The following is a 13481-nucleotide window of genomic DNA, read 5'->3' as shown; positions in this document are numbered from 1 at the left end:
CCTCAATCCGGGATTTATCAGGTCCAAACCCAGTAAATCCGAATCTAAGTGTCGATCGAGACGTTCAGGGCGTCTTATTTATTACGTATTTTTGACGAGAGCGCTCACTTCTCGCACTTTCATCTCACGTGAGTTTATTAGTCGAATTACGTATTCGCTATATGAAAGAACGAGATCACTAGCACTTTTGGGTGTTTATTATGTATTTTTGAGGAGCGCACTCACTTCTCGCACATTCATCTCACGTGGGTTTATTCGCCGAATTACGTATTCGTTATATGAAAGAACGAGATCACTTTTCATTTCGTTTCAAAATCTGTGTCGAGCCAATTCGTATGAATGGTCTCGCATTTTCACCACCAAAAACGTCCCGTAATACCGTGAACTCTTCATTTTTCACATTTTCGCTCAATTTGCTTTACGTAATAGATCCCTAGATTCAAATTTTCGCAGTCAACTTATGACTCACTCCATGTACCAGTCGATACGGCAGTTACCGGAATTACTACGCATTTGCTTGGAGGTTAGGAACCACAAGAGTTTTAATTTGAATGCAACAGTCAGTTTGTCAAAACCGAATAAATATGTCGCCGGAGGAGTACGAAGATATAGCGGCCACTATTCGTAGCTTTAAAGGACTAGCGAAAAATTGTGCCAAGATGTTGAAAGAAAAATATACCAAGTATATTTTAAGGTTAACCGTACATAGCCATTCGTTAGTTTCTTCATGAAATTCTAATCATATCTACTTGCAGTGTCCCTGTCAACACGCTTTACAGTATTCTGTCACAGGAAATGGAAAGGAAAATGAAATTCACTTCTCACAGATTATTGAGTCAGAATAAACCATATTTCGACATGTAGGTGTGTTATCGATTACCCTATTTTTAATGTAAATAATGTTATCCAGAAACTCAAACGATGCATTTCGAGATGCTACGATTGATGATTAACTTTCGTCATTTGACTATGGATCGAATGTAGCAATTAAAGTCTTGCAATTTGTAGATATAAAGAAGCTAAGTCGGGCGGCGAACCAGTTGGAATCTTGCTACGAATAGCGGAGACTATCGAGGTTCCACCAGCACTACTAGCACGTTTTGTCCTAAAGAAGTACTGCGAAATGAAGGACGATGGTAAGTATACTCGGTCGATAATTTTAAATGATAATTATATGCTGCTACTCATATATTATATTTTGAGATAGCGTCATTTGATTACTTTTATATTTACTTACAGGCTTATTCATTTACTAATTCATTTATTATTTGTTTACTAGTTTAGTAAGCTATGACGTCCTCTGTAATAATAATTTCATATGTCTCGAAACAAAGTCTCTTGACTACATTGCAACAATGACATCACATATAACTAGTGTTCAATTTATTCATTGGTTTATCCATTTATTAAGTTATTTATTATTCTCTTTACTAGTTTTTAAATCTTCAGAACGTCACGCCAATAATTTCATTCATCGATTTGTTCTCTATGAAATTTGGGAAAGTTATTAAAAGCTCTTAAATATTTGAGTGGCATTGTCTATAACAATTTAATATTTTCAGTTTAAAATTGTATTTAGCCAGAACTCTGCCGAGTTTCATGATGATGCCATTAACGAGAGACTTTAGTAATCAGATAATTATTTAACGATGTATTTTTCCTTTTACGCTGTAATTACATTAGTTTACTTCTGAGTAATTGTAATACTTTCTGATATATAGCATTTTATTGTTTACAGACTCGAAACTAAACATAACGAAGCTACTAAGAGACACCACGCTTATCGAAGAGAAGGATCTTGCTTATGAGATCTATTTGGTATTATTCTTTATCAATTTATTTGTTATCTAAAAAATGGTAAATGATAAAAATTTCAGTGTGTATTAATTTATATCATTTTAATTTCAGTGTGTGCTCTACGACCCACATTACGGACCCATAGCCGACACTCTCGGAATGTAAGTACGAAACGTGAAGTATCTTTTATATATATTTGGTGCGAAACTCTACCGAGTTTTTTAATAAGGAGCTTCTATTCTATATACAAAGAATTCAGAAGTTCTGTAGAATATCAAATGCTGACATGGAATTTGGATTTTAATGGAACCTCTGAATTCTTCGCTACGAGTCTTTCTGGAAAATTCTGACCCGATGTTTCCTTACTAAATTAGCCAATAATAACACTAGCGATACTTTGACGACTGGAAAAATGGGGAATCACCCAACCCTGTAGAAAATATACGGTTCGTGGCAAAAAATGTAGGTTTAATTTTTATATGTAGGTAGGAGGTCTATACGCTACTTCGTGGTACAAAAGTAGATACTGAAATTACCAGGTTTATCTTTAACCAATTTCTTTCCAGTTCTATCGGTCAGGAATACGAAACAGCACTGAAGACCTATGTGACTGAAAGGAATATTCCATTTCGAGACGAGGAGTATCTTAAATCGAGAGGATACGACAAAACACCAGACATCAAGCTCGAAGTGCCAATTGCTGTAAATGGGTTCATTGTCAATTGGATAGAGTCGAAAGCTCGATTCGGTAATGTAGACGTTCATAATAGATACGTCAAGAAGCAGTTCCTGAGCTACTGGAACCGCTTCGGCCCAGGCCTCGTTATCTATTGGTTCGGTTTCATAGATACAATTAACAGGACGAGTGAAAGTAAATTCCTAATAGTCGACAATTTCCCTGATAACATTACGTACATGGAGCCCGGTACCTTTGGTGCTTTATCACTTTGAACGAAGCAACGATACTTGTTAATGGAGTTGTAGGTTAGGACACTTCAACGTTAATTTTCATAAAGTGAGTATAAAATAAGGTGGAGATAAGATTAACCATGACGAAATACAGATATATTTTTCATGAATGCTTATCGTGTTTTAGTTACAACCCTAATTGGTTTCACCTTGCGTGTTTCCTGACACAGTTACGTCGAACAACTTAATAAATTATTTGTTCTCGGTGAACAGGAGTTAGAATTGCGGACAGAATTTCCAGAGGTTGAATTAAAATCCATCCAGGTTTAGTTCATTTACATGAGCTATCTTACGCTACTCTTTAACCATCGATGCTATAACTAATGGGATTAAGGTGAAGTGAAACCTGTCTAGAAATTTAAATGACGTCATTAAAAAAGATTCTTCTAAATACCTACGTTGCCTACGTTCCTATTATATCGACAGCTGTGTCGAAGTATAATGAATATTGTACTAAATGGCATACACCAACCGTCGTTTTCCTACAATAACTATAAAGGAATCGAATAAAATTCAAGAAATCTGGATTCATGGCTTTTGAGGCACTAATTGACTGCAGAGGGACACCCTGCGTCATCTGTGATTTCCATGTCTACTAAATTTTCACTCCGAGACCTCACATTCCCATCGTTTTAACATAGTATAAGACAGTTTTATTACTTTTATGTCAGAAACTTAAGAAAGTACAAGATGGTCGTTTCAGCGGAACAGTATGCAATTTTGGAGCTATTCGAATCGGATGATGATGAAAATGAAGATGTAATGCTTCCTCCATTACATCTTCTAGCAAATGATGATGATAGTGATAATATATGATGCGGTAATACATATAATTGTAAATAAATAATGATTGTACAATTTTTTAAAGATTACGTACAAAATTAAAACCCTAAATCGTTCTATACATGAAGAAAATGTATTAATCATTATTTCTATTTATATCTATCTATATCTATTTATATTCTATTATAGCGAGTACGTAATAAAATAATAGTGGGGAACAAACCCACGTGAGATGAAAATGCGAAAAGTGAGCGCGCTCCTCAAAAATACATAATAAACACCCAAAAGTGCTAGTGATCTCGTCCTTTCATATAGCGAATACGTAATTCGGGGAATAAACCCACGTGAGATGAAAGTGCGAGAAGTGAGCGCTCCTCAAAAATACATAATAAACACCCAAAAGTGCTAGTGATCTCGTTCTTTCATATAGCGAATACGTAATTCGACGAATAAACCCACGCGAGATGAAAGTGCGAGAAGTGAGCGCTCTCGTCAAAAATACGTAATAAACGCCCTGGTAGAAAGTGTAGAGAAACTGTATACTCGGTGTAGATGCCCTCGCAAAACGAACAGTAACTGCGTCACTTTCGTCAAAACGAACTCCAAAGTGTACACTTTTCGTAAAAGTGTACACTTTTCGTAAAAGTGTAGAAAGTGTAGGCAAAAGGAACAAACCTAGTGCCTATAACGCGAACAAACCTATAATCGTGAAACCGTGTTTATACATCGCTTAATCTCACTAGCTCATCCCTCCGCGTTGACGCACCGCGCGCAGTGCGACGCTTACCGCGCTGACGCATCGCACGCAGTACGATACTCGCCGCGCGCAGTGCGACGCTTGCCGCGCTGACGCATTGCACGCAGTACCATACTCGCCGCGCGCAGTGCGACGCCTGCCGCGCTGACGCACCGCACGCAGTACGATACTCGCCGCGCGCAGTGCGACCCTCGCCGCGTGCGGCGTAGCTCGGTCTATTTCCGCCAAGGCACGCGACTCGGTGGGGCGGGGAGCACGAGGGTCTCAGCTTGCATTTGGAGGTTAGGTGCGACAGGTGTCGAGGTCGTAGTGGCCGCGGGCGCGATCGTCCACGCTCGTCGCGAGATATCGGACGATATCGGTGACGAGTCAGTCATTATGCGGGGCGATAAAAGGAGTGGATCGGCGGCGCGGCGAAAATGAACGCGGTCTTCCTCGCGGCCCTGTGGTTCGGGCACGCGGTCTTCGGCTTGCTAGAATGGATCTGCGAGGTCTGGGAGCTGCTCCAGGGTCTATGGACAGCGGGCTGGCTCGGCCCAGGACCGCCCGCCGATGCCAAGGTCCTCCGAGCCAGCGTCCCCAGGATGCGCAAACTGCCTGCGCACGTGGCCGTCGTCCTGGCTGACGAGCGCGTCTCTGTCCGCGACCTCGTGCGCTTCGTCGAATGGTGTTTCCTCTCCAACATTCCCTATGTCAGCTTTTACGACCGATATGGTGAGCACCAGGTGAATTTTGGGTTTTTGGAGGTTAGGGTGACAATCATTCTATATATATAAAATGGCAAAATATTTATTAACTTCTCTGCACACTGTGCAGCGAGTCATTTGGAAGATTAGAATGTGATTATGGAGGTNTGAGCCAACGAAAATTGAGTGCAGCGAGTCATTTGAAAGTTCAGAATGTGATTATGGAGGTGAATCGATGAGCACCAGGTGAATGTTTTGGAGGTTAGGGTGACAATCATTCTATATATATAAAAAGACAAAATATTTATTAACTTTTCTGCAAACTGTGCAGCGAGTCATTTGAAAGTTTAGAATGTTATTATGGAGGTGAATCGGTGAGTACCAGGTGAATTTGGGTTTTTGGAGGTTAGGGTGACAAACATTCTATATATATAAAACGAAAAAATATTTATAAACTTGTCTGCAAATTGAGTGCAGCGAGTCATTTGAAAGTTCAGAATGTGATTATGGAGGTGAATCGGTGAGCACCAGGTGAATGTTGGGTTTTGGAGGTTAGGGTGACATTAATCATTCTATATATATAAAACGACAAAATATTTATTAACTTTTCTGCAAACTGGGTGTAGCGAGTCATTTGAAAGTTCAGAATATGATTATGGAGATGAATCGATGAGCACCAGGTGAATGTTTTGGAGGTTAGGGTGACAATCATTCTATATATATAAAGTGGCAAAATATTTATTAACTTCTCTGCACACTGTGCAGCGAGTCATTTGGAAGATTAGAATGTGATTATGGAGGTGAATCGGTGAGCACCAGGTGAATTTTGGGTTTTGGAGGTTAGGGTGACAATCATTCTATATATGTATATAAAACGATAAAATATTGATTAACTTTTCTGCAAACTGGGTGTAGCGAGTCATTTGAAAGTTCAGAATATGATTATGGAGGTGAATTGATGAGCACCACGTGAATGTTGGGTTTTGGAGGTTAGGGTGACATTAATTATTCTATATTTATAAACTTGTCCGCAAATTGAGTGCAGCGAATTATTTAAATGTCCAGAATGTGATTATGGAGGTGAATCGATGAGCACCAGGTGAATGTTGGGTTTTGGAGGTTAGGGTGACAATCATTCTATATATATAAAACGTCAAAATATTTATTAACTTAAAAGAACGTAGTGCTTGTGAAATTTCATATTTGATAACAAAATTGATGTATTGATCCCTGACTAGTATCGAAAATACAAAGCAGTTTGTAAAAGTGAAACGATGCACCAAAGAGATACTATCTATGAAAATATATCGGATTGAAATAAAAACATCCACACTTTTTCCAAATTAGTCTTTAATTCAGTTCAAAGGATAAAAACTGACTCCATGCCAAATATTTTTGATATTCGTTTAAATGATTGAGTAAGTTAAGAGTTAACGGTGCTTATTGTAAATTAAAGTTAACACTTTTGGAGGGATCTTTATTTATGTCCTGCAACTTCGAATACATTACAAATGGTCAATTGTACATTAACGTTTCAGGTGTAGCCGAGAGAAACGAGCTAACCATCAGGAAAGAATTTGCTCAGTCGAGGCCAGATCTTGTGAAACACACCGAGTGGATCACTCGCAAACCCTTCAGAAGTAAAAAGAATGGGATAAGTGGTGAGTATGGAGAGATCGCACGCTATTCAAAATGTATCGATATTTCAAACACTTTCGAGTCCAAATGTATACTAAAACTAGAGCCAGCGACACTCGGAATGTAAACTGGACAAACATGTACTACATTTCGGACAGATATTTTTAACCCAACGATGCGCATCAGTGACGTAATAAGTGGAATTTGTTTGCAGATACATTAAACCACAACTCCGATGAGAAGAGAGTGCATGTTCGAATTCTGTCAAACTCCGATGGAAAAGGAGCCATCGTGTCGTTGACAAGAATTCTGGCAGAAGCAGCAACCGCTGGGATGATCCAGACCGAAGATATCAATACCAAACTTATTAATGAGAAATTGGATCTCTGCGGACTCCCAAACCCTGACATGGCAATCGTGTGTGGAAATACTCTGTGCACGTATGGCTTACTTCCATGGCACATACCAACCACTGAATTTTTGTACGTCTCTATTTCTTCCATCTTGTATAATTTCATTTACGTATTAAATATTGAACCATTTAAGGTGATATGAAAGGGTCAGCCTATATGTATCCGAGAGGTCAAATCGTTGGGTAAAGTATTCTCCAAATTGGGTGTACCGATTCGTTTCAAATTTTACAACGTCAATGTAAAGGCTATAGGGAAGGTTTTGGCAGTCATAAAATTTCATGGGTGTTGGAACCTTCTTCACAACCTCCGTATTCATGTTGTAAAGTTTGAAACTATTCGGTGCATCCAGTTGGGAGAAATGTTTTATATATATTTTAACGTTCTGTATGTATAGAATGACCCTTTCATATCGTCTTAATTCACATAACCTAATTCTACGACTCCACCTTTTTCAGCTTACTGCCTGTTCATCGTGATCTCTCGGTGGATCGATTCGTCGGACTGCTGGAGAAATATGCAACAAGTGAGCAGCGCTACGGGAAGTGAAAAGTGACCAGAGGTTGCTGCAGGAATTTGCCGATCCCTTGCATCGAAGAAAGGCAGAAGAGGATCATTACTACAATTGTTTGTTACCGATATCCATGTCGATACTTGACGTCGCTTCGTGTGAGGATTCCGGAGCCACGTCGGAAATGACGAATCACGTTCTTAGAGACACTTGCAATAACGGTTTCTTGTCTACGGTGGGAGACCCAAAGAGTGCGAAGACAAATAAATATCTCTGGTGGTAACATCTGTGACGGTTTATTCCAAATCAGTTTCTTAGTGTTTGCCTGCGTCATTACGTTCTAGTTGTTATGTTTCGGTGTAAACTTGAATGCAGATCGAAGTCTATGTTCATGCATCTTACTGCCTACATCCTTACGGTGCAGTATTATGCATATTGAGTTAAAGGAGTCGTATCGTAGCTGTCAGTAGATGTGTTTACATTCATCGATTAGTCAGAGGAACGGTGCCAATGAGGTAAGGAACACATAAGGTAATATATAAGTAATCGAGCAGAGTCAGGTTAGGAACCTGCCGATCCCCTGCATCGAAGGAACGGCAGAAGAAGTAGTTTTATTTGAAACTTGACATTGCTACATGCCAAAATAATGACTCCGAAGCCTTGTCAAGAGGTTGTTTGCCAGCATCATTCAGTTCCTAGTTATCTAAGTGTTCTTAAATTGTTTCAGTGTCAACTTGAAAACAGGTCAAAGCCTACGTTCCGCTTACGGTGCAGTATTATGCATATCGAGTCAAAGGAGTCGTATCGTAGCTGTCAGTAGATTTGTTTACATTCATCGATTAGTCAGAGAAACAGCGCCAATGAGGTAAGGAACACATAAGGTAATATATAAGTAGTCGAACAAAGTCAGGTTAGGAACCTTCCGATCTTCTGCATCAAAGGAACGGCAGAAGAAGTAGTTTTATTCGAAACCTGATATTGCTTCGTGCCAAAGTAATGACTCCTGAGCCTTGTCAAGAGCAACAATCTTATCACCACTAACATTAATGGCTTCGTATCCATAGTCGAAGACTCGAAGAGTTCGAAGGCAAATAAATATCTCTGTTGGTAACCTCCGTAACAGTTTATTTTTAATCAGTTTCCCAGTTTTGGCCTGCATCATCCAGTTTTTAGTTGTCTAAATGTTCTTCGTGGGTTTCGGTGTCAACTTGAAAGCACGTCGAAGCCTACGTTCATCTTACGGTGTATTATTTTGCACATCGAGTCAGGAGTTGCAACTGCAGCTGTCGGTGGACTTATTTACATGCATCGATCATCTGAAGGAATGGCACTAACTAGGTAAGTAACGTAAGGTAATAAATAAATAGGTGTGTAAAGTTGAGTCAGGTGAGGCATATAAGTGGAAGAAAGAATAAAGGTTTGTTGACTAGCTCGCTGCAGGAGGCGCATTGACTGCTTCCGTTGTGGTGCTGACGGAGTCGCTTGGTGGAGGCTTCTCCTGCAGTTCCAGCCAGGGTAGTCGTTTCTGCAACTCCAGCCTGAAGAACAAAAGGAAATCAGCAGAGCTGGTTAAGAATTCAAAAGTCCCATATAAGCCCAGATCCTATGTTAGCGCTTGATGCTCTAAAAGTTGGCTAACAAACCAGAAGAGGGAGTAAAAGAGAGATCGCATGTGTGAGCCAACGATATCTCACATACAGGAGGAAGAGAAACGCATATTGAAAGGCGAGTATTGTAGGTAAGATAAAAAAAGAATACAATTCTTTACTGAACACCAAACCTAACCTGACAAATCTCACGAATCTTTGTTTCGTTTTGGCCATGGTTTATGTCGTTTCGTCTAACTCCGACTTTTCCTCAGTTAAAAAACGTATTTGCTTGAAACTCTGCCGAATTTTATGAATCTTTGTTTTGTTTACGCCTTGGTATGTTTAGTTTCGACTAACTCCGACTTTTCCTCAGTTTAAAAATCTATTTGCTTGAAACTCTGCCGATGTTCATGACTGAATGATCCGTTGAGTTTGTTTGCAGTTCGCACCTGTACTTGGGATGGCTGATTGCGTATACGTAGGGGTCCAGGCAGGCGACGGCCTTGCAGGTGCAAGCCGGGATCATTGTCACTCCAGGAGTCAAAAGGGAACGATCCCCAAAGGCACCGATCATCGCCATAACACCATAAGGTGTCCAGGACGCGACGAAGAGGAAGCAGATCGTGATGGCCGCCTGGAAGAAGTCCATAATAAATAAGGAAGATGTCCATAAAGCTGGCATTACCACTTTAGCACAATTGAATAACATTTATTGTTAATTTATTACTACCCAGGCACCGCTGAACGTGGAATATCCATAAATTAATCGTATATAAATGTTTATTGAACGTATGTAAGATATATATGGATATCTATGAACTCCATTTTGGATAAACTCAAAGGATATGGACATGGTATGTACCTATATACCTATATATACTATGGACATGTCCAGACATGGTTTTATATATATATATAACGTACCATGGTAGATGTTTACTAGAGCTATTATATATTTTGTATGCGTCAAGAAATAAGTAGATATTCGTAGATCAATAGCGGATATATAATTTTCATCTACAATAGACATAGATATTTATATATATCCTTTAGATATTTTTTTAGGTGGATGATAGACGACATACGTTTGCTATACCTACAGACCTAATTTAGACGATTAATTTACGTATATTCCACTTCATGGGTTACCTGGGTATGTTATTGCACAAGAGAAATATTTTTTGCTTTTATACTTTTCCAAAATGTCTACGACAGCTTTATATAAAGTAGAGATGAGCGGGGAGATGTTTCACGCCATTGTTTGAAAGGGAGGCACGGCCCCCTGGCGCCCTCTATGCCCTTTACACCTCTGAAAAAATTGGAACTACTTTTATGTTCTCAATGTTCTCCATCGGTAAAGAAAAACCCGTCTGCAGATTTCTAATACAGCACGGTATCGATAGAATGAAGTTATCGCCTTTTCGTTTTTAATATCAGGGTCCACGTAGGTTGGGAAAGAAGACTACGAATACCAAATAAAGTTGTTATGAGTGGGTGATTGAGATTACGACGCGGCATCTACGTGTACCCTGTTTTACCGATCGCGAAGATTTCCCCCCTTTGAAAGTAGTTCCAATTTTTCCAGAGGTGTAAAGGGCGTAGAGGGCGCCAGGGGGGCGTGCCTCCCTTTCAAACAATGGCGCGAAACGTCTCCTCGTTCATCTTTGGTAATTGTTTCGCTCAGGGTGGTTTTCTTTCGTCACCTTGGCGATCCTGATCTCTGCACTTTGGGCGTTGCTGTTGGCGTTGCTGCGGAGGCTGTCGACGTTCATCTTCTTGGCCTGCTCCCGGAGGGCCTTTTCGTGTTCGACGACGTGGCTGACGATCTGGCTGTAGTAGTAGATGATGAGCACCATCGGCAGGACGTAGGAGAAGGTGAATATGGTGCCGACGAAGTAGCGGGTCTCGGGGGAGTCGGTAAGGTAGTCGAAGGTGCAGCTGGTAAGGAAGCCTTCGGGGACGAAGCGCCCCCAGACGCCCATCAGGGGCATCAGGCCCCAGGGGAGGACGTAGGTCCAGATCAGGACGATGAAGAGCATAACCTGACCTCGGGAGAGTTTCCCGTCCAGGGGTCGAGCGATGGTGCTGAAACGGTTGCATATTCAAATTAGACATTCGGAGGAGAAAAGCAGTTACCGATGAGTTGGGAACATGGGATTTTCTGCTGAATGGACGGTTCAGTGATCATAACATGGCGGCATCCAGTGTCGTCTAATCTAACCTCCTTATAGCACTGACTAGTAATATAATTATATTAATTATATTAATGTAAGGAAAGTATCCTTAATCTTATTGAATTGAAATCAGGTCGGTAAGTCCTCCTAACCTCCTTATAGCACTGACTACTAATTTAATTATATTAATTATATTAATTGTTGGAATTATAAACCTGAAGATTGAGGTTTATAAATGAAACAAAAACCAATCTATGTTTAATGCGTATAAAGAGAGAGAGAGTGTCTGGCCTGTGTTTAGTGGAAAACGTAACATTTACCTAACAGATATGTAACAATGTTCAGTGGGTTACCTGTATCTGTCGTAGGCGATCGCGGCGTTCGTCATGGAGGCTCCGATGCCGGTAAATGAGCCAATTAGCCCAAAAATCTGACAACCCAGATTGCCGAGTGCGAAGCCCGTGTTGAACGAGTTGTAAATGAAGACCGGCGTTTTGATCATCATGAAGAAGTCGCAGAGGGCCAGGTTCACCACGAACATGTTGGAGGGAGTCCTCAGGGACTTGGCCCTGAAAAAGCAGAAAGAGACGTTATCGGTTATCGTCAAACTATAAAAAACATAATATGGTGGAGTACACGTTTACATGTAGTGCAAAGTGGTTGATTGTAATGGTATAAAATGTAAATACTTCATGTCTGTTGCGTTGTATCGATTACCCAAATGCGTATGAATTTGTTGCAAACCTATTCTACCACTTCGCGTTTATCCAAATGCATATGAATTGTTGGAAACCTTTTCTACTTCTTCGCGTTTACCCAAATGCGTATAAATTTGTTGCAAACCTATTCCACTACATCAAGTTTACCCAAATCCGTAAGAATTTGTTGCAAACCTCTTCCACTACTTCGCGTTTACCCAAGTCGTATGAATTTGTTGCCAACTTATTCCACGACTTCGCGTTTACATAAATATGTACATATTTGTTGCAAACCTCTTCCACTACTTCGCGTTTACTAAAATCCGTATTGTTGCAAACCTATTCCACTTCTTCCCGTTTACCCAAATCCATAAGAATTTGTTGCAAACCTCTTCCACTACTTCGCGTTTACCCAAATGCGTATGAATTTGTTGCAAACCTCTTTCTAGTCCCAGCTCCACTACTTCGCGTTTACATAAATATGTATGTATTTGTTGCAATCCACTACTTCGCGTTTACATAAATATGTATGAATTTGTTGCAAACCTCTTTCTGGTTTCCCAGCTCCCCTACATCGCGTTTATGTATGACCGACTTTTTTGTTGTTTATGGCACGCGCTATTGTAATTAAAATCATAAGTCAAGGGTTTACATAAAACAATTCTTACTAATGGAAAATAGGGCGAACATTACAGGCGCTACCTCGGTCCCAGCGAGTCACTCACGCGCAGAAGATCCAGATGACGAGTCCGTTGCCGAGGAGGGCGACGAAGGTGAAGAGGACGTAGAGGAGAGCCAGCAAGTAGTGCAGCGAAGGATTGGGTTCCGGGTAAACGAGCCAGTGTTCCGGGATATGGACGAGCTCTTCCGGTGGCACGTTCCAGCCCAGAAGCCGTGGAGGTCCTCCCGGCATCGTCCTGGCCCCCCAGGAAGGCTCCAGGCCGGTGGAGCTGGAGTTCATCCTCGCCTTCTTCGGGGACTCGCCTTCGCACCTGGACCCTCCGGGAACCTGCCGTCCCCGAGAATCGCGCCCGCGGTGGAGTCGCCCTCTGATATACTCACCTTCCCCAGGATTACTCGCGATTACCCGCGATTACGTCGAGAGGGCTTCCCCCCGGGGATTTGTCGGGGATTATCCCAAGCCGAGTCCGCGGTCAGCACAAAACGCGAGAGCTCGGCGCAAGAACCGAAATCGGGTGTCTTCAATTTTTCATCGCTTTTCATATCACCTTAAATTTCTCAGAGCCTTTCATATCACCTTAAATTTCTCAACGCCTTTCATATCACCTTAAATTTTTCATCGCTTCTCATCGCTTTTCATATCACCTTACATTTCTCAGCGCCTTTCATATCACCTTAAAATTTTCAGCATCTTTTATATCACCTTAAAATTCTCAGCGCTTTTCATATCCCCTTAAATTTCTCAACGCCTTTCATATCACCTTAAATTTTTCATCGCTTCTCATATC

At 40.9% G+C, this 13481-nt stretch overlaps 3 protein-coding genes across 4 annotated transcripts; 2 read left to right on the top strand and 1 right to left on the bottom strand.

The window, feature by feature from the left end:
* Positions 1-508: 508 nt before the first annotated feature.
* Positions 509-3160, top strand: LOC105695999 (uncharacterized protein C15orf41 homolog). Of its 2 annotated transcripts, XR_002762234.1 has the most exons (7): positions 509-682; positions 756-860; positions 1009-1136; positions 1739-1818; positions 1909-1958; positions 2364-2812; positions 2894-3160. XR_002762234.1 is itself a non-coding variant. In XM_012418106.1 (6 exons), exons 1-6 carry the CDS (start codon positions 552-554, stop codon positions 2746-2748), a joined length of 879 nt encoding a protein of 292 aa, XP_012273529.1. In that variant the 5' UTR covers positions 509-551; the 3' UTR covers positions 2749-2876. The 2 variants fall into 2 exon arrangements, 1 of the variants encoding a protein (XP_012273529.1); XM_012418106.1 differs by lacking the exon at positions 2894-3160 and having other exon boundaries at positions 2364-2876.
* Positions 3161-4556: 1396 nt separating this feature from the next.
* Positions 4557-7834, top strand: LOC105695968 (dehydrodolichyl diphosphate synthase complex subunit nus1). The gene is made up of 4 exons (XM_012418050.2): positions 4557-5020; positions 6531-6653; positions 6845-7112; positions 7499-7834. The coding sequence occupies exons 1-4, from the start codon at positions 4726-4728 to the stop codon at positions 7587-7589; spliced, it is 777 nt and encodes a 258-aa protein (XP_012273473.1). The 5' UTR covers positions 4557-4725; the 3' UTR covers positions 7590-7834.
* A 588-nt stretch (positions 7835-8422) lies between these two features.
* On the bottom strand, positions 8423-13268 carry LOC105695967 (opsin, ultraviolet-sensitive). The gene is made up of 5 exons (XM_012418049.2): positions 12738-13268; positions 11668-11883; positions 10844-11225; positions 9590-9774; positions 8423-9089 (listed from the first exon to the last, which is right to left on the bottom strand). Exons 1-5 carry the CDS (start codon positions 12971-12973, stop codon positions 8978-8980), a joined length of 1131 nt encoding a protein of 376 aa, XP_012273472.1. The 5' UTR covers positions 12974-13268; the 3' UTR covers positions 8423-8977.
* Between the last annotated feature and the right edge of the window lie 213 nt (positions 13269-13481).

Source organism: Orussus abietinus, unplaced genomic scaffold (genome assembly GCF_000612105.2).
Source record: "Orussus abietinus isolate OABI.00-Male unplaced genomic scaffold, Oabi_2.0 scaffold346, whole genome shotgun sequence".
NCBI lineage: Eukaryota > Metazoa > Arthropoda > Insecta > Hymenoptera > Orussidae > Orussus > Orussus abietinus.
Note: the sequence above shows the minus strand (reverse complement) of the source record. Positions and strands in the feature narration are given on the sequence as shown.